The sequence below is a fragment of the Oxyura jamaicensis genome, chromosome 1 (genome assembly GCF_011077185.1).
Source record: "Oxyura jamaicensis isolate SHBP4307 breed ruddy duck chromosome 1, BPBGC_Ojam_1.0, whole genome shotgun sequence".
NCBI lineage: Eukaryota > Metazoa > Chordata > Aves > Anseriformes > Anatidae > Oxyura > Oxyura jamaicensis.
In genome coordinates, this window is record NC_048893.1 from 52335926 (window position 1) to 52361403 (window position 25478).

Sequence of the window (25478 nt, forward strand, 5' to 3'; positions counted from 1 at the left end):
AAGCGTTTGCAGGTAGCCCCTTTGTGCAGCTGAGGGGTTTGATAGGAAGAAACCTTTTATTGCCAGAAGCTGAAAGGGTGTGGGAGGGAGAAATATGGGATATCTGCTGCTTAACAACATGGGAATCAGTGACATAACTTCTCAGACTTTTAGACATGCCTTAACATGAGAGGAAGGGTATCTTTCTCCTGTCCTTCCCCAGTTCTTCCCTCCTAAAAAGAAATTGTGTTTTAAGACAAATTCGAAGACCTTGCTTCCTTTTCCTTTCTCTTCTGCTCAGCACCCCCTTGGTCTGGCAGCTAGAACTTCCCTTTTTTCTGCTCTCAAGAACAAAACCAAATGCTTTGTTTATTTCTTATTTATTTATTTATTTCATCCCTTCTTCACTGGGGTGCCTGTGGGTGAAGTATCGGAACCAACTGTAGGTGAGAAGGTTGATGAGAACTATTTTAACCTGGAAAAATCCTGGGTCTCTGGCTTAAAACCTCTGACTTTTTCATTATAGGGTAACTGTTGCTCGTAGAGAAGAGCAGGGAGCTGATGTTCTTGCTTCCTCCAGTCCAGATTAACTACTTTAGAGCAAGGTGGGCAATACCTGAACCAAAGGAGTACTTGGACGTTCCTCTGCAGTTCCAGTCGCAGCAGCTGTAAGTTAAGCTCCTCCACTGGAGATACGCTCCCCACATTTGGGACCCCGCAGTTGATGTGAGAGCTCTCACTGTCGAGTTCGTTGGCTTAGCAAAGGTAATTTGAGCTAATCTTTCTAACTTTGCATGGAACAGAGTGAGAGCGTCACACAGCCAGTTCTGGGGTCGCGGCGATGGGGAGTGGTGGTGGTGTAACTTGAAGAAGGGCTAGTAACTTTACACTATAATGAGGTATGCGACTGTGTTTGCAGCTACCCAGAGTTTATCAACCAAAACGGCAAAAATAACAAATAAAACGTGTTTGGGTATGTGGTTTTAATTTACTTGCTTGTCTTCATTGGGCTCATGTGCAGAGAGGATTGCAGTTGGTTGGAAGCTAGCTATAAAACTCCTTTCTCTTAATCCCCCACTTTCTTCTTTCCTCTTTGAAGTTTTCTATTGCAGATCCTCCCACTACATTAGCAGAGAAATTCACCTACTAGTTGCATTTCTTCTCTTAAATAGAAACCTCTACACTGGCAACACAGTTTTGTCATAAAGGAGTTAATGTTCAGCTTTCTGGAGCACAGTATTAATAGAAGAGTTTACACTGGTTTTCAAATTAAAATACCAGTCACTCAAAATAAAATGTGGCACTTCCATTTAGTAATATTAGGAGAATGTGCTGCATAATGTTTTTGTTTTGATATGATCTAGAGTACGGTAGACTTCTTGACTGTTTCCTTCTCTTTATCATCCCCTGGCTTCCTAGGTGCAACAGGTCTGGGAGAGGCACATAAGTGAACCAACATCTCTGCATCCCTTCCTCTCCCTCCTTCCCCTCTTTTCTGCCCTTTTACCAGCATTGCCACGGGCTCTTTGAAGATGACCTTTGGTCAGAAGCACGGCGAGTTCTTGGTTTGGGGGGGAGAGGTGGAAGAAAAGCAAAGGCTTTGGCCTTCTGCCTCCTCCTTCCTCAGGTCTGCACAGTGCTGGGTGACCTGGTGCTGGCAGGGGGGCCAGGCATTACTGCTGTGTCTCCACACCGCCCTTAGCGTTGTTGCCTTGCCTCGCTGGTTGGAAGCTGCTTATCTGCAGAGTTAATCTGCAGATAACGCGCTGCATTAATGCGCTGCATTCCTGGGACCAAACCGCTTCTCCTTGCTCCTGTGTTTGGCAGACAGGGATTACGGGTTTCGGGTGCGTGTTTTCAGGGAAAGGCAAACTGACATCTTGGATGGATCCCAAGGAATGGGGTGGGTGGCAGAGTTTATATATGTGCTGGGGGTTGATTTGGCTCTAGCTGCTGTGTAAAGTTCACTTTGGCAGCTGAAAGATGCAGAGAGAAGCACTTTCAGAATTAGAGACAGTGAGGTAATGAGAAAGTGACATAGGAAAGGAAGTGTGGGGGGGGAGAGGAGGGCTCAAAATGCAAGTTGACATCATCTGATAGGTTTTCCAGCCTGTGCAGCAGCTATTTTTACGCTTCCAACTCGCAGCATTTAGAGCTCAATGACAGCCAACTTGCCAGAAGTGGGGGTGGTGGTATATCCCAGAGTGGGCTGGGGGGCCGGAGAGCCACTCAGAAGCTAAGGCAAACATCCAGATTCCCAGGCACGTCTGCTCTTCTTGCCTTTTCTTACATCTGCATGGTGGTTTACCTTTGGCTCCTTGTTATGGCTGGGAGTGTGCTGAGTGCTGACTGGCAGCACTGACTGTCACCAGCTAGCTGAAAAGATCGGAGGATGTAAACTTTGGGCTCTTCCTGAGAACCGGAGGAGCAAGAATGTGCAGTGAGCCCAGGCTGGTGTTTCCACCTCTTCTGAAGGTCACTGTAGGTGGGAGGCAGGATTCTGGGAATGTCCAAAGCCAACTGACATTAAATAAATGGGATCCTTAGCAGAGAAGGTGTAAGCGACACAAGTGTCAGTGGGAAGTCTGTATTTACTCTCAAGTATTAAATCAGTAGAGTCATAAGACAGCAAAGCTTTACGGTGGTGTAGATGCAGCATTGTGTTATTTTTCTGGCTTTTGTCTGCCTGCTAGAAATATCAGAGCCGGATCTGCAAATATATTGGGCTCATACTTTTTTTTTTCAAGGGTTCATCTGGCTTAGACCTTGACTGAGATCTTTCTCATGTTGCCTGAGCGAGCATATATTGCAGCTGCTTGCCGGTTTTTAGCAGTACATTGTTTGGATTTCATCACTAAATTGTGTGCATGCAGATCCTTGCAGGCATTGTGTCTCCTGAGAACGCTGTTACGGGGGGAAAGAAGGCAGAGGACCTGCACTGAGCTGCAGGGAGGAATGGAGGTGAAAGGATTAAAAAATGCACATTTGAAGTTGGAGCTGTCAGCAAATTTTCTGTCTGCTCATTAATTTTAATTTAAAGGGTACGCTAATTTGGGGGGATAAAGCTAATGAGTCAGTTTCATGCGACAGCTAAAGTGATCCAAAGTCTAATTCGTGTCACGTCTCCTGGTTCCTCTCTCCCTTCCCAGCTGCGCTCACCAGCCACCAGCCCAGGTGCTCGTGTCACATATGGGTACGGCTGCTCGGTCGGTTGAAGTGGCTCATTAGGGTACCCCGTGAATGTCACAACTGGTTTAAGGAGGCCGGGAGGAGGGCAGGAAAATGGAATTTGAAGGCCAAATGTCCAAGGCAGGGTTAGAATTTAACTTGAGGGTGCTTCACTCTTTGGCGCTTCTCTTCCAGGACAAAATAGGGATTTGAAAAAGCTGCCGCTTAGCTACTGTCTTGGCTTTTGAGGGTAGAGAAATGCAGAGAAAGCTAGTGAATGTGTTCAAAACAGTGAGTAAGTAAAGATAACTGACATTCAAACAAGAGTATTGCATGCTATGCCCATGTGCTGTGCCCACTCACAAGCTGTATGTGCACCTGATGTTACGTTTTATTTCCTTGCGAGGGTATAAATAGCAGTGCAGCATCTTGAGGGAGAATACATCCCACGGTCTGTATCTCATTTCACACTTGAAAGTCAGAGGATGCAAGGCTCAATAGATGTCTCTTGGACTGGTTATGAAAATTGAGTTTGACGCTTTCCAAACGAGAAATCTGGGGCAAATGCCTAGGTCCCACTTACACAGCAGCGATCTTTCTGCCAAGAGCACTGTTGCCAATTCCCTCGTAAAGCTTGTGCACAAGAGTGAATGTTGGACGTGCTTTGGGGTGGGTTGGTGCCACTTCTCTGGAGCAGCTAGGCAACTGAAACGTGGTGGATGCCTTAGTTTGCCATGAAGCAGACCTTCCCATCCTCCCTCTGGCCCATGTGGTCTGGGTAATTCTTCCTTCAGACCACTCGGGAATGCTGTAGGACAAATTTGATGCCATAGGACAAAGTTACAGAATATGTTATAGAATAAGAAAAGATTTATCTGGCTGCCATTCAGCCCGTCATGTGGTTTTCCTCCCAAGCTATTTTCTGTGTAGGAAGAAAGAAAGGTAAAGTCTGCATCCATATCTGCAGCCCTACAAAAAGACTTTGAGGGGTGAAATCTTCATCAGGATGGAGTTGTCAGTTACAGCAGCAAAGGGTTGGTTAAGTCATCAGAGTGCCAAAACTGGCAATATGTTAGATTTCATGTATTACTAGCTGCCTAGGGCCTCTCTTCTTCCAGTTCTCAAAGTTTGCTTCATCGGAGCTCGGGCGGTACCTTTGGGCTGTTAGGGCACTGCATGGGTAGCTGTGAGTCAGCTGGATGGAGCAGCAGCTCTCACTTGCCAGGCTTTGTACGCCGTACTGCTAGGTCAGAGGCCCCGCTTGGCAAGGTAATAGCAATCTTTGACCTCTGTAGCCAAATCTTTTTGTTTCCCCCATCCAGATGGTGCGTTACCAGAAAGAGCAGAGCTCAGTCTGGCACGGGATAGGTTTTGGGTAATTGCAGCAATCCTGGGAGCTGTCTGCACAGACCTGCTTCTGCGTGCGGTTCCAAGGGGAGATGCGGACAGCGTGCCTCTCCCCTCCGTGCTGCCTTTGGCACGGCTGCAGGCTGCTGGGATCGACCTCCTGGGGCAGCTCCCTGCAGCCACGCAGCTGCAAGCGGCCGTGCGAGAGAGGGATCACTGCCTTAGGCAGTCGTATTAAATAACTGGCCAAAGTTCACTGTGAAGCTGAACCTTTACCTGACTTTGACAAATCCTAAATTTAAGATGCGAGATTTTGCTAAGCGTATGCATGGGTAATTTAGGAGTAATGCTATTATGGAGCTTTTTGTTATCACCAAAGGCATTTTTTTACCCACAGGAGCTTTAGAGCTTGGATTCTTTTCTGAGTGAAGGCTGAACATTTCCAAGTAAGAAGAGCACTGCTGCGGGAGCTCAGAAATATCTTCTGCAATCTAGGCTCATGGTTTACTAAACACGTAAAATTCAGTATATTAATTTCTAGTTTGTAGCTTAAAAAGATGCTATATTGCTTGTTTGCTCTGGTGCTGCTAATGGCAGAGTTAAAGTTGTTTTCTAAATTTGGTTGAACATCACTTGTTTAAAGATTTCAGCTTCATTATTAAAGAGATTTTTTTTCTTGAGGCTGTTGCTCCAGTCTCACTCTGTAAAATAGAAATTTTGGTCTTGATTTGATGGGAGGCAGAACATGAAATGTAGACTGTCCTGGTGGGGTTTGGAGTATTCACCTTCTTGTTTTTGTAGTGTCCATGTGGCTATCTTGCTTCAGGCTTACAGGATGACAACAGTTAGATTTTATTTTTATTTTTATTTTTTTCTGGGAAGATGCTGAAATACTTATTTCAGATGTGTGTAGTCATTGGACAACTTCTTCTGTTTTTCTTTTGCTCAGACTTCATTGTACCTTTTATGATGCATGCTTCGTGAGTTTAGGAAACAGCAAAGCCAGCGGCTGTCCTGGTGTGAGCACCTCCAGGCCCTCAGTAGGATGGAGCGTGCTTTTCCCTGGCCACTTCCAATTCCAGGACCGTGCTGCTGGTACCTACGTACAGAGACTGACGACCCTATGACATCCAGACATGATGTGCGTTAAATAAGCTCCTGGTGAGACAGCTGCCTCCAAACAAGCACGGAATGTGACATTTTGGTGCTCGCAGGAGTGTTATTGACTGGGCACTGCTGAGTGACTCCAGCTAGGTGTTAAGGGAAAGGATTTAAGGGAAGAGGAGGCAGGCATGTGTGCTTGTACAGAAGCAGCCTGCTGCTGCCTGTGTGTAGTCTCAAAGCAACTGCATATAAGATCTGTTTCCACAATGACCAGTTTAGCTTTCTCCACAACCAAAATTCAGTTTCTGATGGTTTAAATGGGAAAAAAAGAAGAGGCTGCCGCTCGCGGAGTGGTGATGTGCTCTTTGTGTGCGGCGCGCTTCCAGCTGGGAGGTGCAGAGAGGGTAGTGCTGCATCACATGATACTGCCTGTCTGGCAGGTGTCTGTAGCGTGAGGAGAGAAACCAACTGTTCACTATTTTGGGTGAATGAGGTTGGCTGTCACTGCCAGTGGCCCCAAGGAGAAGTCCACGCATCTGTTGATAAGCACTGCTCTGCGTACTGGGGTCCCGAATGCTTCCAGCCGCTTGCAGAAGCAGCAAAGTGTCCGTCCGAGTTTTGAGGTAGTAGGAAGAAAAGTTTTGCCAAGAGGCTTGCTGATTTTAATCTTTAGATGCTGGCTGTCAGGATTTGTCAGTGCCTTGCGTACCTCTGGATTCCTATTCAAGCACAGCCTTGGAATCTAGCAGGAAACTGATTTTTTTCCGGTTGGTGCAGTGACAGAAACCCGGTAAAGAGGGATTGTGGCTGGGTCTCTCGTGAGGATTAAGCACCCCTTCTGCTAGCCTGGAACGCCTCCTGTGTTGCAGACTCGGCCTTCAGGTCCAGGGATTTCCTCTAATATGTTGGATAAAGCCAAGACACTCCAGCCTGCCTATGTCGGGATTGTGCCGCTTGCAGAGACTGTGGCAAAGCAAGGCAAGAGCTGTTCAAGCACATATCAGGATTCATACCACAGCTTGCGAGAAGGTCAGCAGGCTCTGCTTTCTTTCTTTCTTTTAGGCACTGTATAGTTGGTTTGTGTTTTGTTTTGTTCTGTTTTGTTTTTCCTTGCATATTGAATCTGCCTGCTTTTGCTTTTTCTGTCCAGCCCGGGCAGTTGTCCAGACTTCGGGTTTCCCACTGACTCCTCTGACCCGTTGTTCCTGAGGGCGCTCGTAAGCATGTCACAGGACGAGGTTAGAGCCCTGTGTGTAGGGACTTGCAGTGGGACAGTTTCCTTGGGACAATTTCACTTGAGTTTGGGAACTGGCGGAGTTAAAATTTCTCCCTCTCCTATATGCCTGTAAGGATCTTGTAAGCTGTGCATTAAGACTGATTTATTAAAGGTGCAAAGGCTTATTTTGGAGGGGCAGCTCTGTCTTGAAGGGGATAGAGAATCATGTTTTGAGTTTCATTATGTTGCTGTTCGGAGTGTGGAAGGATTGGGGTGTGTGTTTCTGGATAAGATTCTGTTTCAGTTAATGGTGTTTCCCTGCAAATATATGTGATTTCTTACGGGGATTTGTCAGTTCTGCAAAATTACGCAGACAGATAGAGGTCTAATTTCAGGGAGTGGAATCTAGGAGAAGGAAAGACAATATGGAGGGATTGCTTGCAAGAATGAATCTAAAGAAAAGATGAAGATGGTGAGTACAGATAGTGATTCATTCACAGCAAGCAGCATAATAGATAGCAACAAACAGGAAACCAGGAAAAAATTACAGGATAGAATAGCAGAACATAACAAAATGCCAGTGACAATCAAACACAAGTTGCATTTTATCAGAAATAGTGGATTCTCCTAACTGCAAGTGAGATTTTAGTAAGGACTTGCAGGAGCGAACAAAGGTCTCGAGCACAGTGGCCTCAGAAGTAAGGTGAAGAAGCCTGGTTTTAAAGAGGGAGTAATGTGATCTGAGGGGAGAGGAAAATAACTTTCAGTGACATTTTAGACAGAAAAGTAAAGAGTGGTCAGAGTTGAGTACTAAAAGCCAGATAGAATAAGGCCGTGTTTGTTATCAAAAGGCAACCAGTGTGTGGAAGATGATTTCAGCAGTTGAATTTAGAGGATTTTTCTCTCATGTGCAGCTCTGGATCTGCTGAGGCTGCCAAACAAAACTGTTAAGTTTCTATCCCCTGCTGTCATTCCCCATACCAAGCCCCGTTATCAGATACCAAGAGTGAGCTTTTTATTAGATTTTTAAAATATTACTATTTTTGTTGCCTGTTTTCCTTGGAATACTCTTTGTCAAACAAGTGTGGAAAAGGAAAAGAAAACTGAAGCCATAGTTCTCAAATTAAAATTTGGGAGTCATAAATCCACGGGTGTCGGCAGCATTCCCACATTACTTTGTTAGCTCTGGGGGCAAGGAACTGCAGTACTTCAGTCTTTGCAGGAAGAAACAAAACAAAACAAAAAGCCCGAACTTGCAGCTGACTTGTATTTGCAAGGCATTGATGAGGCTTGTGGAAGGTGAGCGCTCTGCATTTGGATGTGCCAGGGTATGCCTTTCATACAGCCACTAAATAGCACAAGCTCTTCAGTGGCATCGCTTGTAGAATGAGGAAAATGCAATTCTGTAGTACTGTAATCAATGGAAAAATGGTTGCTGAATTAAGGCCATTGAGTTCTTTTATATTTCTAAATATACATAATAAATAAATACACATAAATATAAATTACTGAAAAAGCTGTGTTAGCTCTGCAAGGTTTAGCAACATTCATCAGCCTGCTGCATGTCTAATTCCTGATGTTCTAATACCAGATGCAATGGGGAAAGCTACTTGCTACCAGGAAAGAGCAGTAGATGCTGCCAGTTTCTTTCATGTCAGAAGAGAAAAAAATAACACATTAGATTTCACTGCTGCTCCATTCAAGTCTCCTGCATTCTCAGGATTCCTCTTGTATTTATGCTGTAGCATTCACTGCATTTTGCAGAGCCAAATCTTTGAGGCAGTGGAGAAGCAGATGCACTTGTGTGTACCCTTGCAAGAGCAATGGAAGTTGAGATTTACCGCTGAGATAAATGAAACTATAAGGACTGTTGTACCTTACTTTTGGCTAAAATGGGACAGCCTAGTTTTGTTAACATCATGGAATTCATCCACTTCTCTTCCGCACTTTTTGATATGCACAGGTGAATGGGTGCCAGTCTGCTTTCTCCTATTAGTAAAGCCAGGCAAATAAAGAGGGGTCTACATTATGCTGGCAATGTTCACAAAGCATGGTACCCTAAATTTGATTTAATGCGTTTTTTGTTTGTTTGTTTTGTTTTTTAAGTGGGGCTTGACGTAACAAAATACGGGAACTGCTGATCCTTTCCACACACAAATTCATTTGACATGTGGAAGTCAAAGGACATATGCTTGTTTTTTTTTTTTCAAAGTATGAGTTGAGGCAGTTATTTGTAAAATTCCTAGAATTCAGAAATCCATAAACATGTTTTCTATCAAAGAGTGCCTTAGGATGATTTAGTTTTCAAATGCCAGAACTCAGTTTGCAGTTCCTAGCCCACTTAACAGAACAGTATGGTAGCTCCTAACGGAAGAAGGAATACAAAGAAGGAATCACTATCTCTGGAAAACTTCAGAAAGCTACCCAAAAGCTGATGAGCATTCATGAGTCTAGCTTATCAGTAAATACATCCAAAAGTAAATTACAACTTCACCACCTCCGTGCAACGTCTTTCCTTTGCTGCTCTTGAATTAAGCTCTTTCTTTTTTGTCAAGTCCTTGCTTCAAAAATGTTCAATGTGACTCAGAGGCTGCCAGTGAAATTCACCTGTCTTTTTCCAAGATTTGTGTCTCAGGGCCCAGACACGAACAAGTTACTGCACGCCATCTGATCTGTGGTAACTGTGTGCACATTCTTGGTCCACAGCAAATGTGAGGTAATTTGAGTTAGCTTAGCCTTTGATTAAACTATTAATATCTGTTCAGTACTTTGAAGAGATCAGGAGTCATGCAAGTGCTTGTTAATGCATAGCTTTCTTCACGAGTGATCTAGGCCTCATTGTCATAACGCCTCCTGGCACCTCAAGGTGAAGCAGCTTGGTGGCCTGTGCCTCCCCCAGCAGAGGGCAGAAGAAGGTGCCCATGTGGACCTGGAAGCTCAGGACACCAAGGAGATCCCCAGCAAGAGGATCTGCATCTGAGGCACGTCACCGAAATGCAGGATGTCATTTTTCTGTAAAGGTTGACGGGTGTCGTCCTACTTCAGAATGGACCTGAAGTTGCTGTGGGAGATGTCAGAGTGGTGCCTCATGCAAAGGCATGGGTAAGGAACAGCAAAAACTGGTCACAAAACCTCACCGAAGCATCTTGAATTATGGCCAGGTGTACCCCAAAATCCAGCATGATGTGTGCAAATAGTGCCCAGGAAAGCATAGAAAATGTGTTGACTGTATGAAGGGCTTTCCTTGTTGCAAAGCCAGAGACGCAGCTGGCATACGTAGTTAGACTCAGTAGCCTTGTGCTGCAACTAATTTTGCAAATGTGTGGCACACTGATTGTCACTGCATTTAAAAGGTAGGAGGTGCAGTGAAGATCAGATAATGAGATAGTAAGGTGAGGTGGCTTGAAGTTGCTAGTAAACAGGCAAGTTATTTATTTTTTCTTAATTCCCAGTGTGCCTCATTTGATTGTGAAGACTGGAGGTGTTTCAGGGTATTTGTTAACTTTATGACAGCAGTGCCTTGTGCGGGAAGCTTTGGGAAAGGGTTAACACCGAATGGCCAGTGCTTTCAGAAGTCAGTTCTTATCGCTGGAAGGGGACTCTCAGCGTTATCCATGAAGCTGAAATCACATATTTTTTTAGTCCTGCTGCTCTAATGTGTTTTTAGTTTTTATGGATATGACATGTTTTCCCTTCTTGCAGTTTACTGAACTATTCCTGTCAGTGTAATGATCCCCAGCTGTTGCTTTAGCCCTAGCTATTTTCATGCTGGGAATGGGAGGAGGAGAGGGGCAGAGGCTATCTTGTTTACCGCACTGTGATCTATTTCATTTTTCAGAAAAAGGTCTTCTACAATGCTTTCTTTAGCCCAAAACAATACTAAAAGGAAGGAGTTGTGGTCTCGGACTTAGGAGAGCAAGGAGATGTAAGGATTACATGCAGAAATAAAAAGAATAGAAAATGGGTGTGGTGCGATGAGTGCAGCTGTTAATAGCATTTATGCGGACAATGCTTTGAACTAGTAACGATACCAAGGAAAATTTGCAGTAAGTACTGTGCTGCCCTATCAGCTGAATTTTCTTCGCAGTTGAACTGAGAGCTTCATGTTCAACAGCAGTGGAACTGGGGTATTGATATTCCCAGCAACTGGGAAACATTTTAATAAAGATTGGAAAAAGCAGGCATGATTTTGTAATTATTGCTTATTTGATAATTATTTGTTGTTTATTTTGTAAAGAAAAGATCTGCATTTATACTTTCAAACAGGAAATAATTGATGCTTTGACTTCCTGGTAGCTGTTGGAAAGCAGATGCTTTTCTGAAAACAAAATTGTGATGATGCTTAAGCTCAGCTTGCTTGTTTTGCATCCAGAAACAACTTCTGGAGTTAACATGCTTGTTCTGAGGTCTTGCCAGACAGATGTCACTGCGGCTCTCCTTCCCAAACGAGGTAAGGGTCAGTGACAGCTGCTCACGCTTTTCAGATCCGCATCAGGCTGCCCATGTAAATCTAATTGTGGTACTTCTATCACCTATGAGATCTGTCACTAGTCACCTCAGATTTTTCGGCATTCTGTCACACCTGTAAGTCATCGATCAATTACTTAAAGAATATCTATAACACAAATAAGTGCCTGCTTTGATGCTTTGATCTTTCCTTTCGGGTCCCAGCTCCCATCTATCTATCCAGACTTTTCTGAGCATTGAATTACTGATCTTGTCACCTGCTGCCTCAATAAATTTTGATTCAAAATGTTAAAGTAATGTATTTCTTGGCAAGAACCTCTGCAGCCTCTCAGTATAAAATGGAATATGGCCCCTGACTTAGGTTAGGTTTCTAATCAAAAAGATGCAGTAAGCCTCCATGGGGCAAACAAATCCTGTCCCTTTTTCTTGCAGGAGGCCTCTCAGTGGATGTGTAATCTGCTAAATGGCATAACATGGAAGCAGAGTTCCAGGCTTTCTTTCTGTAATTTGGGCTAGTGGAGGTGTATGCAGCGTTTTTTGCACTGGTGGTATATAAAATTTATTAACATGCAACATCTTTTGCAATTTAAGAACAAACCTGCAATAGCTGAAGTACCTTGCAATAGAGTGATTGTGAGTAAGAGCTGCAAAGTGTTGTTTGCTGATCAGTGTATTCAGGGTTTTTTCCCTGTGTTCAGTGAGATGAGCCTATAGAAGAGCTGGAAGAAGGCTTATAGTTTATATGGTATAGTAAGTGTTCTAAGGAAACACAGATTTGAACTTGCTAGTCTGCAGTTCTGTCATCCAAAGTTAGGCTAAGTCTGATGAAGCTAGCAAGGAACGTGTAAGGAAGTTGATAATAAGAGGACATACTGCTTTGGGGCATGGATTCCTTCCAAAATTGATGGTGAAAATTGGCAAAATCCAGGCTTTCTGGACAGCGTCATCTAAATACAGCCTTTCAAAAATAAGCAGCCATAAAGAAAATCTTTTGTTAAAAAAAGAGCTATTTGAAAGTTTATAATAGCTATATGAAAGTTTACAAAAGAATTGTCCATACTGTTTTTTTCTCTGTGGTAAGGGCAAGATATGTTGTGGCCATACCTACAATGAGGTCTCCATCCCCACGGGCAGCCGAAGCTCTTGGTGTCTGAGGCCTGTCACCATTTTGAGGGGATTTCCCCCAACTTCTCTGCGCTACCGTTCTAGCTGACACATCGAACATCTTTTTGGTAGCCTTCCTCACCGAAACACTTTTCAGGGCACAAGCATTTGTTGCACACCTGAAAGGTGTGGGGAACTGACAGGTGCCCTTTGGTTGACTAAAGGAAGAGACCCACTTTCACCTTTCCCTGTGTGGAGTTTTCCCAGCTTTATGCTGGTAATTACTTCCCTAGTATTAAATGTATATAGAATGCAGATGTGGAGGTTTTGTTGTTATTTTTTTGATTTTTTGGGGGGGTTGCTTGTCTATTTTTTGTAGTAATTGTGTGGGGTAGTGGCTATGTACTTTGGTTACTTGCAAGTTTCTCAGCAGCATGCAAAGCGTGAAGGCCGTATGTGCTCCCTTCACATAAACTGGTCAGTGTTGGCGAGCGGCTTGCAACCCAACCGGCCTGTCTCAGTTGTGGGCTCCTCAATCTTATTTTGGTGTTCCTGTCAAAGTGCTCTTTGTGAGGCTTTTTTTGATGCTTTTTCTTCGCTTTCACTTTCCTAAGCTGTCACACCTCTGTCTGTATGATACGTATGTATGGATGTCCTTCTAAACCTGCCTGCAGCTCCCCTCCATTTCCGTGCTCAGATCTCAGACTGCCCCTTTTCAGAAGTGCAAGTTGACATTTCAGAAGTAGGTCCTAAACTAGCAGTACCTTTGTGCCTCACTGAGCGACTGTTTTACTGCTGCTAATAATAGTTGTCACATTGACTGTAGGCAGTTCAGAACAAGGATCATGTCTTCGGGACTGACGTGTGACCGTAAAACTAACTACAGTGGTTTGCGAGCACTGTCACCACGTAGCTATCTCCGCTCCTCTTTGCTGCAGGGAGCAATAGAAAGGAAACGTGTCCGCCCTTCACTAGTTTTCGTTCATTGTATCAGCAAAAGTCCACTTTTATTAACAGTTCTTCCAGCGTGTGCGTTGAGTGTGGGAGAACCCACTGCCACCAGCAGTCTCCTCTGTGCCCTTCACTGGAGCAATGAGCCAGCAGCAACATTTTAAACATCTGCAGAATTTGTCCACCAGCCTGAAGTCAGTGGTCATGCAGGCTGGTCTGGGCTGCTGGGCTCTTGTAGTTAGCTGGTTGACCTGTTGCACAGAATGGTATTACTTAGGTTTTTATAGCTATAGTGGCACTGAAGAACCATGTTAGGCCTCACAGACTGATTCGCATTTAAGGCTAATTTAAAATTACAAGGGCCCACTTTCTGAGTTCCCTATATAACCGGTTAATTACTTCTTCCAAATAAATGTTGTTTTTGTATTTGAATTTGCATACTTCTAAGTCTTTTTTTTTCTACCGCTTGTGAAAACACATTTGTTATAATTTGCATTTGCTTTCAATAAACTAAACTTCTTTAGGTGGTTACGAATCTGAGACAGTCTCGGAAATACAGAATTATTCCACGTTTACGTGGAAAACCAAATAACACAGCTCATATGTCGAGGGATCCCAGCTGTCTGGGCAGAAATTCTGTGGTATCTTGCCCATTAGATGATTTCTGTGAAGGGAGCTCCGAACTTCTATCTGTAGAGGGTGCCCTGTGGTAGGGGGAAGGCTGAATCATCTGGCCAATAGTCTCAAATGTTTGGGGAAGTTCTGGGCCTTGATCTGAGAGGCTGTTAGTACACTGGAGCTCTGTGCCGTAGCAGAAATTGCAGTATGGGAGGTGAGCTATAAAGGAAATATGTTAGATTGTGGTTCTTTATTGCTGAAAGAGGCATGAAAAGCTTTTTCTCATTAATTTTAGGATGATAAACATGTCTAATTGGTTGTGTTTTATGAATGTGTCTTGACATTCTCTCAAGACTTGAGACTTTTTTTAGCTTAATAAGAACACACAAACATGCATTATCACTTGAACTAAGAGTTTTAAATAATCTGAAAAAATGTTAAGCTTCTGATGCGTCTCATCTTCTGTAAAATTTTTCAGAAGAAAAAAATCAAGTAACTCTGGTGTCTCAGCTTTCAGGAAAATAACAAGGTTGGAGCTCTTCTTATAGGCAGAGATACTTCTATCTTTACAAGAAAAAAATGCAAAGGGCACAAAGGTGTTTTCCCCTGTGCGGCTTGCCTTTTGTTCTGTCACATTAGTAGACAGCTGTAAATCTGATTGTGTCTGCCCATTCCTTCTTTTCCCTTCATTTGTCCTCATCTGCCACATCACCTTAAGTTATCTTGGAGCATCTCTTTCTAGGGTCTTCTTTGCAAGGTGATTAAGGGCAATGTTAGTTCCTCCTTGTTTGTTGTTTCATGGAAACATAAATTAGTATAGACTGTGACTCAAGTTTACAGGGGAGTTGGGAAATTCTCTGTGAAGTCAGTTTTTTCCCCCCGCAAGACTTCTCTTCCAGCTACATATGGCAACAATGGATATATAGATGGCATCAACGAGCGCTGATTACAGCTAATATTTACTGTCTCATGATACTGGTGTGTCAATTTTAGGTAGACCTTTCCGCCTAGGTATTTTGTTACAGGTCATCTTGTTGGATGATGCATGGTAGCCAGATTCCATAGAAGTGGATGTGTGCCTAGCTATTCACATGCTTGTTTTTCACCTAACCAGTAGTTCTGGGACTAAATGATTTTATAAGATTCAGTACCTTGCACAGAAAGAAAACCAACTTTTCCTGTTGTTAAGCTCATTGAATGCTTTCATGTGTTGCATATCTTACTAAAAATACTGGGTTAATTTATTAAAGTCCCATTTTAACAGCTTGTAAGTGCTGAAATGGACTATTAAGTGTGGACTGTTAAGAGTGGGCTTCTATGCATCAGGTAGAAAGATGTGTGTACTAATATTAATACATTTATCTGATTCAAAATTTTAGTATTAAAGAAAACAAAGCTTGCATCTCATTAAAAAGCAGCGATGATTAAAATTGCATTAAACCCCCTACATTTTATGTTTAATGGAAATGGCAGGAGTTTAAACAAATTATGAAGGAAGAATGTAAAGGCAAATGCTGTAAAATGCACAGCAACTGCTAGTGTTTATTTTAAAACAATATAATAACAACCATGCAAAATTCAGCATAATTTTCGGATCGCAGTAATAATCAAGTTTTGCATCTATTTGGAGTCATATATTTGAGCAGTAATAAACACGTATAATTGTATGCAAAGTTGAAGACTGAGACTGTAAACTTGTGGGACTATGGGCTGGTTCTTCCTTTTGTACCTGTACATTTTACCACCCTACAACCCCAGTACTGTCTTGAGCCTTTGAGAAGCACCAAATGGGAGTAATTATTCTGTTCTGTCTAGAGGTTAGATCATGTTATGTTGTTACACTTTGACCATGCTACTGCTTTTTGTTTTGTAATGCTATGTGGTTGCAATACTGAAATTGCTGTAAATGGTGGCTTTGTCTTCTAGATACATTCTAATATGAACATTACTTTGATTTCCACATTGTGTCAAATTTGATATTGAAGCCTCAGAAATGACCTGGTGAGGTAGCTTTTTTTTTTTTTCTGTGTTCAACAGTGTGAGGATGAAAATAGATCCTTTTGCTTTCGACTGTATATTTGCTTCTGATTCCATATTCTTCTGAGACCAGTTTCTTCTGCAGGTTTTAGATTCTGCTAAATTAGCCGTATCAAAGAATCTGTATTTGTCTGTCCCCAGTGAAAGAGCTACTTAATGTCTCGTAACATGCACTCACTAAAAGATAATATATGCAAGTGTTCCATCATCCTTTGAAAACATTCTTACAAATTATTCCAATTTCATATTTCTCTTCCAACAGCAACTTACCAACAAAAGCTTTCAAAGGGATTATTGCTTTGCAGCTGTATTCTGTTTCTAGTAGTCCAATCCAGTCCTTTGGGATGCGGTCACACAGACGATGCATCTAGTCCATCAGCAGGCATGTGGGAGCTGAATGTCATGTTAATGATTTTATATTACCCAAGAACACTTTGAGCTGTAAAAAACTGCAGGAACTTTGAAGAGTATGGTTTTATCAAGAAACCAGCCCTTCTTGTCCTGAGGGTGAGAGTCAGTTAATTTTCTCTCTTCCTCCTCTTTGTGTTCTTAAATGTCCAGTCAAAAGTGGCCAACTTGCCCCTTTTCTGTACTTTTCAGCTGCTTTAAAAAGCTTCTGGGCATTTGAGAGCTGATGGCTTCTGGGAGTGCTGGATGAAAAAAAATAGTGTTACATGACCCACATAACATCCCTGGATTATTACTAGCACATCTACTGTGAAATATTTTGAAAGTTGTAGCTTTAGAGGTGAAGGATCTGTTCCATTTTTTTTAAGAATTGTATTCCTGTTCCCATTGGTAACAACTTTTTGTGCTCTCAAGAGGATAAGAAAGAAAAGGTGATTGTGAAAAAAGTTTCAAGTCCTCTGTACTAGATCTGCCTTTGATGCATCTGTATGGCTTTCTTGGTTAAACCTCCTCAAATATCATCCCTGTTGGACAAGCAGAGCAGGGTAAGGAGTTCATCAGTGTTCATAAATATTCACCAAAATTACATGAGACACCTGCCCATCTAAGCATATTGTAGCAGGATGTGCTGATATCTACAATGCTGCTAAGAAATCCACTTGAATCATTTGTGTGATTTGCAGTAAGGAACTGCTCCTGATCCTGGTTTTGTTTCCTGTTCAGGATTTGCTTCACAGACCTCCTCTTTGGCTACGGGGAGATGGATCTCAATCCTGCTTCTCACAAAGAGAGGAGACTACAGCATGGGTATCAATAAATGGCTTTTGCCTCTAGTGGGAAAAGTTCTTGTAACAATTGTAGAGACTAAACCAAATTCTCTTTTTCACCCTCCCAAAGCTCATTTTCTCTGTGGTATGGTTGCTAAGGAAGAGATGAGGAAACTGCCTGCATTTTAATAGCAGCTGTTGTTGCTACAGTAGAGAAAGAGGTAGTGGAATGTGAGATAGTCTCAAATAGTAAAGAAATAAACTTCTGCTTAACTGTCCCTTTGCTCAGGCTCACTCCAAGCTATTCTTTAAAATGCATTCAAATGAACCTGATCACGTGGATGCTATTCCCAACAACAGTGGCTGCTTGCAAATTGGGAGGATCAGCTGTGCACTCTGCTGCTTCTCCTTCACCCCGCAGAGGGACGTGAATTTTTGGCATCCCCCTGCCTGGGTAGCAAACTGCCATATAATCCCTGCAGTTTGGGTGTCATTTACAGTCTGCTTCACTTAAATGCTTCTCTGTTAACTGCACAGTCTGCTTAAATGTAAAGCCAGCGTGTGTTCTCCATCAGCAGTTAGTGGATTAAAATGCTGTTAGGCTCAGAAAATTGCCTTTAAAAAAGGCCCCCAAAGTTGGCTTTTCTTTGTTGGTAATTACCATTCTAGCAAATTCTGTACAATGAGGTGGGTGTTGTCAACTGTGTAAGAGGCAGCTTGGAAAAAAAATTAAATTGTCAGCCTCAGCAATGTGAGAGTTATTTTCAAAATTAATATTGACCATTGTATACTCAGTCATTGATCACTAACTCTTCTAGCTGTATTCTTTCATAGCTTCTTGTTGACACCACAAACATTCTGTAATACTAACCACCCTTTGCTGCCCCAGTCCAGAAAGGTTTTGCAATTGGAAGTTAGCAGATGCTGCTCTTGCTGGTGTCTGAACCAGAGTCTAATCTGGCTTCCCCTTGAAAGGGCTCATGCAAGTCAACATTTGTTTTGTAAGCAGACATAGCTGAAAAAAGCTCAGAGACCATTTCTGGCGCAAGAGGTAGGTTTTCTCACTACATCTCCAAGGGATTGAATTCAGTCACAAAATGATGTAACTTCCATGGAAACCAATGGTTAATGTGCTGCATATTCCAAAGCTGAATTTGGCACTGGCTACTGGTCAGATGTGACTATTTAATACATCAGAATCTGGGAAAAAATTCTCAACATAATTAAAATGGCTGTTGCTGGCTGAGTGATGAGTGGACAAGTGGCTTCACCTTTCAAAGCAGCACTTATGCGGCACTGTCATGTTTAAGTTAGTGTAGCACAAAGAGCTGTAATGATTTTCTTCACTAAATATCCTGCGATATTTAAACAACTTCTTTTATCATTGCATATTACAGTTAAGTTGGTTGGGTATCGACTGTTGTTTTGGTGTAGTGTTGTTACACAGATTGTACTGAAAAACTGAAAACTACCTGTGTGGGCTGCAAATGGTGGCTGGATGTCACCTTGCCTTGGGCAGTGGTCTCTGACCCTCACAAAGGAACTGAGACCTTGCCAGTGCTGAGGCCGGTGAATATTCTCCTAGAAGATGCTCCTGGAAGGTGCTGGTGAACTAAGCGGCAGCTTTCTGTCCCAGCTCAGGCTGCATTAGTGCTTTCCTGTGAATGAAGTGATGCTGTAGCAGTGGGCTTTCTGATGGGGTCTGCAGAGGTGCTGAGCAACTTACAAAGAAAGGACCGTGACCCTTCGTGAGCATTAAAGCGCGCGGTTTGCTTTTTACTGATGCTTGCACTTTCCCTCAGCCTAGATAATGAAGTTGGGCTAATTGCACTTTCTCCTTGCTAGTTTCTCTCGCCAGTACATGGCCTATTGCTTGAGTTACAAGGATGAATTTTTAGATCAGGCTAACTGCTTTTACTGAATTAAAAACTTGATAAATCACATCTGTGAGCATCCAGCCTAGCCAGCCAGGTGCAGGTTATGTCTCAGGGCTCCTCGCTCTCTCCCTCATCATCCTGGTATGCAGTGGGCTGCAGCAGCCGTCCTCCCCTGGCTCCTCACTGCTGCTTGGGCTCTCAGTGTCGTAATAACCCCTGTAGCACTACTTAAGCATCACCTTGCTTTGGGTAACTGTGAGGATCTTTGGGGATTCCTTACAAGAAAGGGGTTTGCAGCGATGTGGCCGCTGACTGGCCCCAGGTGCTACGTTGGGATCCAACACATGTAGGGCCTCACCACAGGCCGCAGTTCAGAGCTGTACGCTTCTCGTTGCCGGGTCTCAAAAAAAACAGGAAATGCAAAATATTTTTTAAATTTGCTGTTGTAAACTTGTCAGGATATGTGACATAATCTCTAAGACAAGGGTAGTTTTTTCTGTTTAAGATGTTGAGATGCTGAGGCTGCAGCTGGGTTTCAGCAGCAGCCCTGGGCACACCATTAAACATGAAGCGTGGCTTAGTAGCAAAGGGCTTTCGGGTACATGTGTGTGTGAGAGCAGGTGTGCTGTCACAGATTTAGACGACAGACTGCAACAAGCAATTTAGCTCCTCATAAATATTTGTTCTTACTACCGGTGCACCCCTGCACTGTGAGTAGAGCTGTGGCCTAAGTGTCCGTGTGGGTGCAGCCTCTGTACGTTAAGCACGTGCTGCCTCGAGTTGCTGCCAGCCATCAGCAGGCAGTGCCTATGGGTTCAGTGTTAATGCAGTTCTGTGGCAAGACGAACAAAAAATGAGCACATCTTGCTATATTTCTTTAACAGTACAACTCTGTTGGTAGTAGCTGTATTGCTATGTTACTTGTCTGTTACTATACACCCACACAAGGGCTGCTTTACCCCTCTTCTAAAGTGCTGCCAACAGCTATACCATCTTCTAGATTGCTCTAGAATGTTTTAGTAATTCTTGAAAGAGTTCATTAGAGACCTAGAAGTCTTGTCCAAACTTTAACTATATTTCAGAGCTTTTCATTCTTGTGAAATAAATCAATTATTCCCATTTTCGGGTGGAAAAATCAGACAAGCATATGAAGCTTACAAAATGTTTCATGGACTGGGACACAAGTTCAAGAAAAGAGGCAAGTAAAAGAGTCCCGGTGTGGAACTTATTTTCCCACCTGCAGATATATACTCTTCTTTATATGACCTGATTTATTTCGAACTTGAAAATTAATTTAAAATTTAAATACAGGGATAAAGGAAACAGAAGGTTGTTGGTTTGTGATTGAAGGACTTATACTCCAGCCTGTCTTTGAGTAACTGAATTTCTCTGGTCATTCTAGACCTTTGGCTGAGCTCCACGTACAACAGCCTTGGATTGGCTCTTGGGACATCTGTTAATCTATATATAGGATTCACACACTTGCACACGTAAACAGGTGATCTCCTAAATATACAAAATGGTGTTTGGAACTCCAAGTGCTTATTTAAGCCAAAATGAATTCAGGACTGAACTGAATTAAACCTTTTCGCCCTCCTCCCAAAATAAACTGTGTTGGGACAAAAGTGCATTATGTTCTGATAATAACTTCTGCTTAATATGTATGTGTATACATTCATGAATCCCAGGAATTACTTAATAGCTATTAAAAATATCCTGAAAATGACCTTTTTCCTATTCTTTAGTTTAGTCCTCTTGACAGTTGCTAGTTTCTTGCTATGAAGGGACATAGTGTTTAAAAATAAAAGGTGCATATAATGACTAGAGAAAAAGGGTAGTAGATGGAAACTGATATAGAAATAAGTTATATTTAGAAAAATCATAAGGGAAGCTTAAGTCAGGAAGTGAGTTTTAAGCCATTTGATGAAGTTTGTCTGTCTGTCTGACACTGATTTCTAACAAATCTGGTAACTGCAGGGAGACTCAGTGAAAGCGTAGTAACATTTTGCACTGCTAGTGAAAAAGTGTGAGTGAGTAGAGAGTGGGTAATCTCTTACCAGTTCTAGGGAAAAAAATAAAGAAAATTTGATATGGAATTCAAATAAGAGGAGCAGTGTAACAATGCTGTGCAACTTTTCAGTTTTAGAAGAACAGGTCTGCTCAAGTACAATTACGCTGTTTTGATACTAGAAATTTGGTTTTTAGGGGTTTTGTCTGGGTGTAATAGACTTTTATAAGGTCTCTAACTTGGTAGTTCAATACATCTGGTTTTAAAAAGTATCTTTGAATTTAATGAAGTAGTGCTTAAATGGTTTAAGAACTGATTATAATCAAAGAGAGAGTTTCTAGTTGGGATCAGCCCAGTGTGGTCTGGAAGCAAGTGCAAGATGATTGCTGGTAAAGGTGTGGATGGAACAAAGATGAGTGGAGGCATAAATAACCTTAATGACAGTGAAAATAAAATGCTTTAGATCATTTAGGCAAACTGGGATAGTTGGGGAAAATACAGGTGAGTGCAGAGTTATGCACCAAGGAGCAAAAAATGCTGGCCACACCTGTGTGGGGGAGTTTTTCTCTGAAAATCTTCAACTCTGGGAGGGAAAAGGTAAATAAGCTGTTGAGGTAAGTAGTAGTATAGTTGGAAAAAGTAGGGAAAGTAGGTGGTACCGGCATGTAAATAGCACAGTGGCAAACACAGCTAGCAAATACATTGCTAGATGTGTAACTGGGAGAAATGAGTAATACTGAGATTATCTGCACGTAAAGTTGGGGTGACAAACGCTATAGGTCTGTGCCTGGCCTGTGTACATTTAGTGAAATGTGCTACTTTAGGGTATCGAAATGAGCCCCTCAAATGGCTCAGGAATGATGAAAATGCCACAAAGTGAGAGCTTTAATATACAGCTACCTGACAGGGCCAAAACCCTGCGTGCTGCATGCTGCAGCTGGGAGAATGAAGTCTCACCCACTCTTGAACCCACTAAACCAGGCAGAAAACTGTTCACGGTTCTGGCTGGGGTGTGCTGTCACGTCAGTGGGCCCAGCCACCAGTCAGACAAAGGTGAGAGCTGATGCAGGGAGTGCGACTCGGTTGCAGCAAGCTGCTTGATCAAGTCCGTTTACTTGTAGCCATGCTGCTGTGGTACCTGCAGTTGAATCAGATCAGGTCTGCCATGGTCCCATCTATTCTTTTGGCGCTGGTGCTGTGTAGATGTGGCAGCACCTGCTTCAGCTTTTGATCGCCTCACAACGAATCCAGCAAACGAAGAGCTCTGTGACAGCTATGAGACTGTGTGAGCCCTCATGCAAGCGGAAAAGTAGGAGTGGGATTGCACGGCTGGGTGGGAGGAAGAATTGGGGACTACCACTTCTGTTTGCAGTTTCACAGCCAAACTGAGGGCCTGTTCTTCCCCTCTGAATTCCCTCCTCCTCTCCGGGGCTCTTGGCTGATCCCTCGCAGGATTCGTGTGGTGCTCTGCTCTAGCTCACTCCCTCTCTCCCTTCCCCATGCTGAAGAAAATAGTTTCCTGCCTGGGATGCATGTATTGGGAAATCCTCGTTTGGCTCCAGAAAGTGAAGAGAGGGAACTTGATTGCCTGCTGTATACAGAAGTACCTTCAGAGGTAGGAATTATATTTGCACTGTCATAAACTTCAAAAAAAAGGAATGCCAAGAGCCAATGGCAGCTGACGCTAGACAAATCCAAGCATTTAAGTGCGGGCGATTAGCCACTGTGCAAGCAACCACAGAAGGGATGGATTTTTCATCTCCTGTCAACTTCATGTGAAGACCAGATGCCTTATTGGAAGGTGTATCTCACTCAAAAGCAAACTGCAAATAGGAAGTTTAAGGAAACAGGTAAAGTCTGATGATGTATATAAGTAGGTGAAGTGGCATCTTCTGTTGAAGTGTTTTGATCTCTGCTTTAGGGAGTGTACAGTGTACATTCGGACCCGATGTCAGAAATGAATGTATTGGGCAGAAAAAATACTTGAGAAAGGAAGCATAAGGGTTATAATAAGATGGTTTAGTTAGAGCAGTTCTGTTCTCTGGTAGTTCTACTACATCTGTGTAGACCTTTGTTACATGGACTACACAACAGGCATAAACTTGACAGAGAAACTGAAATGTAAACATGGAAGATGCGGTGCCATTAATGTTTTCTGTTGAATGTACTTAGGAGTTTAGGCTTGATTGCAGATGGGATGGAGTGACTGTTCATTCAGGTTGTCCCAAATCGATGTGTCTGTGTGTTTGTGTGTGTGTGTGCACCACTCATTGGATTTTTCCTTTGGTTTTATGAGGTCCCTTTCATATGGAAGTTGTCTTTGACTGTTCGTAACGACAATCTTGATAATTTTGCTTTGATTGTATAGTTGAAATGGAAATTGCTGTTCTAATCTCAATGTTGAAGTAATCCAGCCATTTGCATTAGAAAAAAAATATATAACTGTATTTCATACAGGTAAAGCATATGCTTTATAATGCTCCAATAAATTGGAGACATGCTAGAGATACGGGATTCCTTTTGCTGTGGAACAAGGACACTTGCAGATATGCCCATGATATTTCACTGTCATTAGGTGGTTCTGAAGGTGGAAGAATTTCTGTGCCGAGGAAGGCAGTCAGTCTTGTAATTTAGAGAAAGCTTAATGACCAAGAATTTTGTCATATCAATTTAATCTGTAATTAGAGTTTTGAGGAGTCATTAGCAGGTGGGGTGTCGCTGCTTTTACTGGAGGACTGTCAGACCAACGTTTTTCTCTGTTTGTTTTTTAATGTTAATGGCTTTGAAAGAACTTGGAGCTGTAGAAAGAATTGAGAAACAGGCCCAGCTTTGCGGATTTTTATCACCCTGCCAAGACCCTTTGCAACTTCCTCTCCTTGTTGCCCGCAGCAGAATACGGAAACCTCGCAGCTTACGGCCACTTCTGCAATCGCGTGCTGCAGGGGAGTTGGGTGGGAGGGAGGTCTCGTCCTGCTGCTCGCTACTGCCTTGGCATCCGAAGGAGAGAACAAGATGCGTTTGAAAATGTGTCCTCTGATGTTCCTCGCACTGATGGGTTTCCTTCTCTTCCCTCTCTCTGCTGTTGTGCAGTGCTGCAGTTGAAGCTCCAGCAGCGACGCACACGGGAGGAGCTGGTGAGCCAAGGGATCATGCCGCGTGAGTATCACTTAAACTCTTTCTCTTTTTGTTATTATGCTTGTTTTTGAGTCGGGACTGGTTTCACAAATGATTTGAAAGATCTAATTCTCCGTTCCTGGATGAAAAACATCATATAGAAGAGCCCCACCCTGTTACACTCAACGTTGCCCTTCTGAAGCGTTGGTACTCTAGGTGCGGGGCCACCTCTGATACAGAGGAACAGCGTAATGGCTCCAAGCGTAACCGTACTCCAAAACAACATTTGTATTTCATCGTAGTGAAGAGTCTTCTGGAGACCATGCTATGTTTGAAGCGTCTGATATTCTTGACGCATGCTGATAATCACTCTTCTAACAGGCTTCCTGCCTTTGCAGTTTCTGTTCTTGTTTGTCAGCTCTGCGGACCTCAGAGGCAGTTCTAACTTTGTATGTACATATTCCATAAACCTGGTCAAACTGCCAGCACGTACAAGATGTTAACCAAGGGGCCATGTTTTATGTTTGTAGCTAGAACACATAGCCAGCAAGGGACCTATGGGCATCAGCCAGTCCCCTTCTTGCAGGGGAAGACTGAGTCTGCAGAGCCAGAGAATGTTAATATACATGTCTGGGTAGACACATCGGATATCCCTTAATGCCAAGCTTTAATAAATTCTCTGACAGGTTAGCACTGGAGAAAAGATTTTTTTGTTTCCCACCCCACACATACACTTCTGAGCTAAGTGACTTATAGGTAACAACTCGAAGCAAGACCAAAGAGTGAGCATTTAAGAGTTCCTCTCAGTTTCACTTAACAGCTTCAATAGAAGGCAGAGGCTCAGGTAAATGTTTTCTTCTTTCAAAAACTTCCCTCCTCCCCCATTTCACACACCTTATTTGAAGACAATGTAGTAATGGGTTTCTCATTCCTTCTATTTCTGGGGTGCACGCTGTAATATGACACAGTGATGTGACTTAGGCTTTGCTAATGTCATAAGGTTAGGCTGTCAGCTCTCTCCCTGAATGAAGGGAACCTGTCAGCACCTCTCCGTCAGCTGAAGTGGCTCTCTGGAAGGTAGTGACATGCTCAAGATGTTTCTGGGACCCCTATTTAAAATTCTATTACCAAATTAAAAAGGAAGGATTGACCTGTCTGGATGTAGTACATCACACTTGTCTTATTTTTACCTGGGGAATTAATATACATGTTTCTACAGAATGCACTTACCTGCTTTTGGATTAAAGTTTAGTGTCCCAGTGGCTGTGTACTTTTGCTAATGTTTCCCAGAAGCAAATATTCCTAAATGTTCC

The 25478-nt window shown here is 42.9% G+C and overlaps 1 protein-coding gene across 3 annotated transcripts in view; it reads left to right on the top strand.

Annotated features, from left to right (window-relative positions):
• Positions 1 to 6098: 6098 nt before the first annotated feature.
• The window catches only part of MRTFA (myocardin related transcription factor A), a 44853-nt gene continuing 25473 nt past the window's right edge, over positions 6099 to 25478 (top strand). For 2 of the 3 annotated variants that reach the window (XM_035338667.1, XM_035338676.1), the window contains exons 1-2: positions 6100 to 6627; positions 24142 to 24207. In XM_035338667.1, coding sequence (XP_035194558.1) covers positions 6501 to 6627; positions 24142 to 24207 — 193 coding nt within the window. In that variant the 5' untranslated portion in view covers positions 6100 to 6500. Of the gene's footprint in view, positions 6628 to 24141; positions 24208 to 25478 lie in introns of all 3 variants that reach the window. The other variant, XM_035338659.1, reaches the window with a different exon arrangement.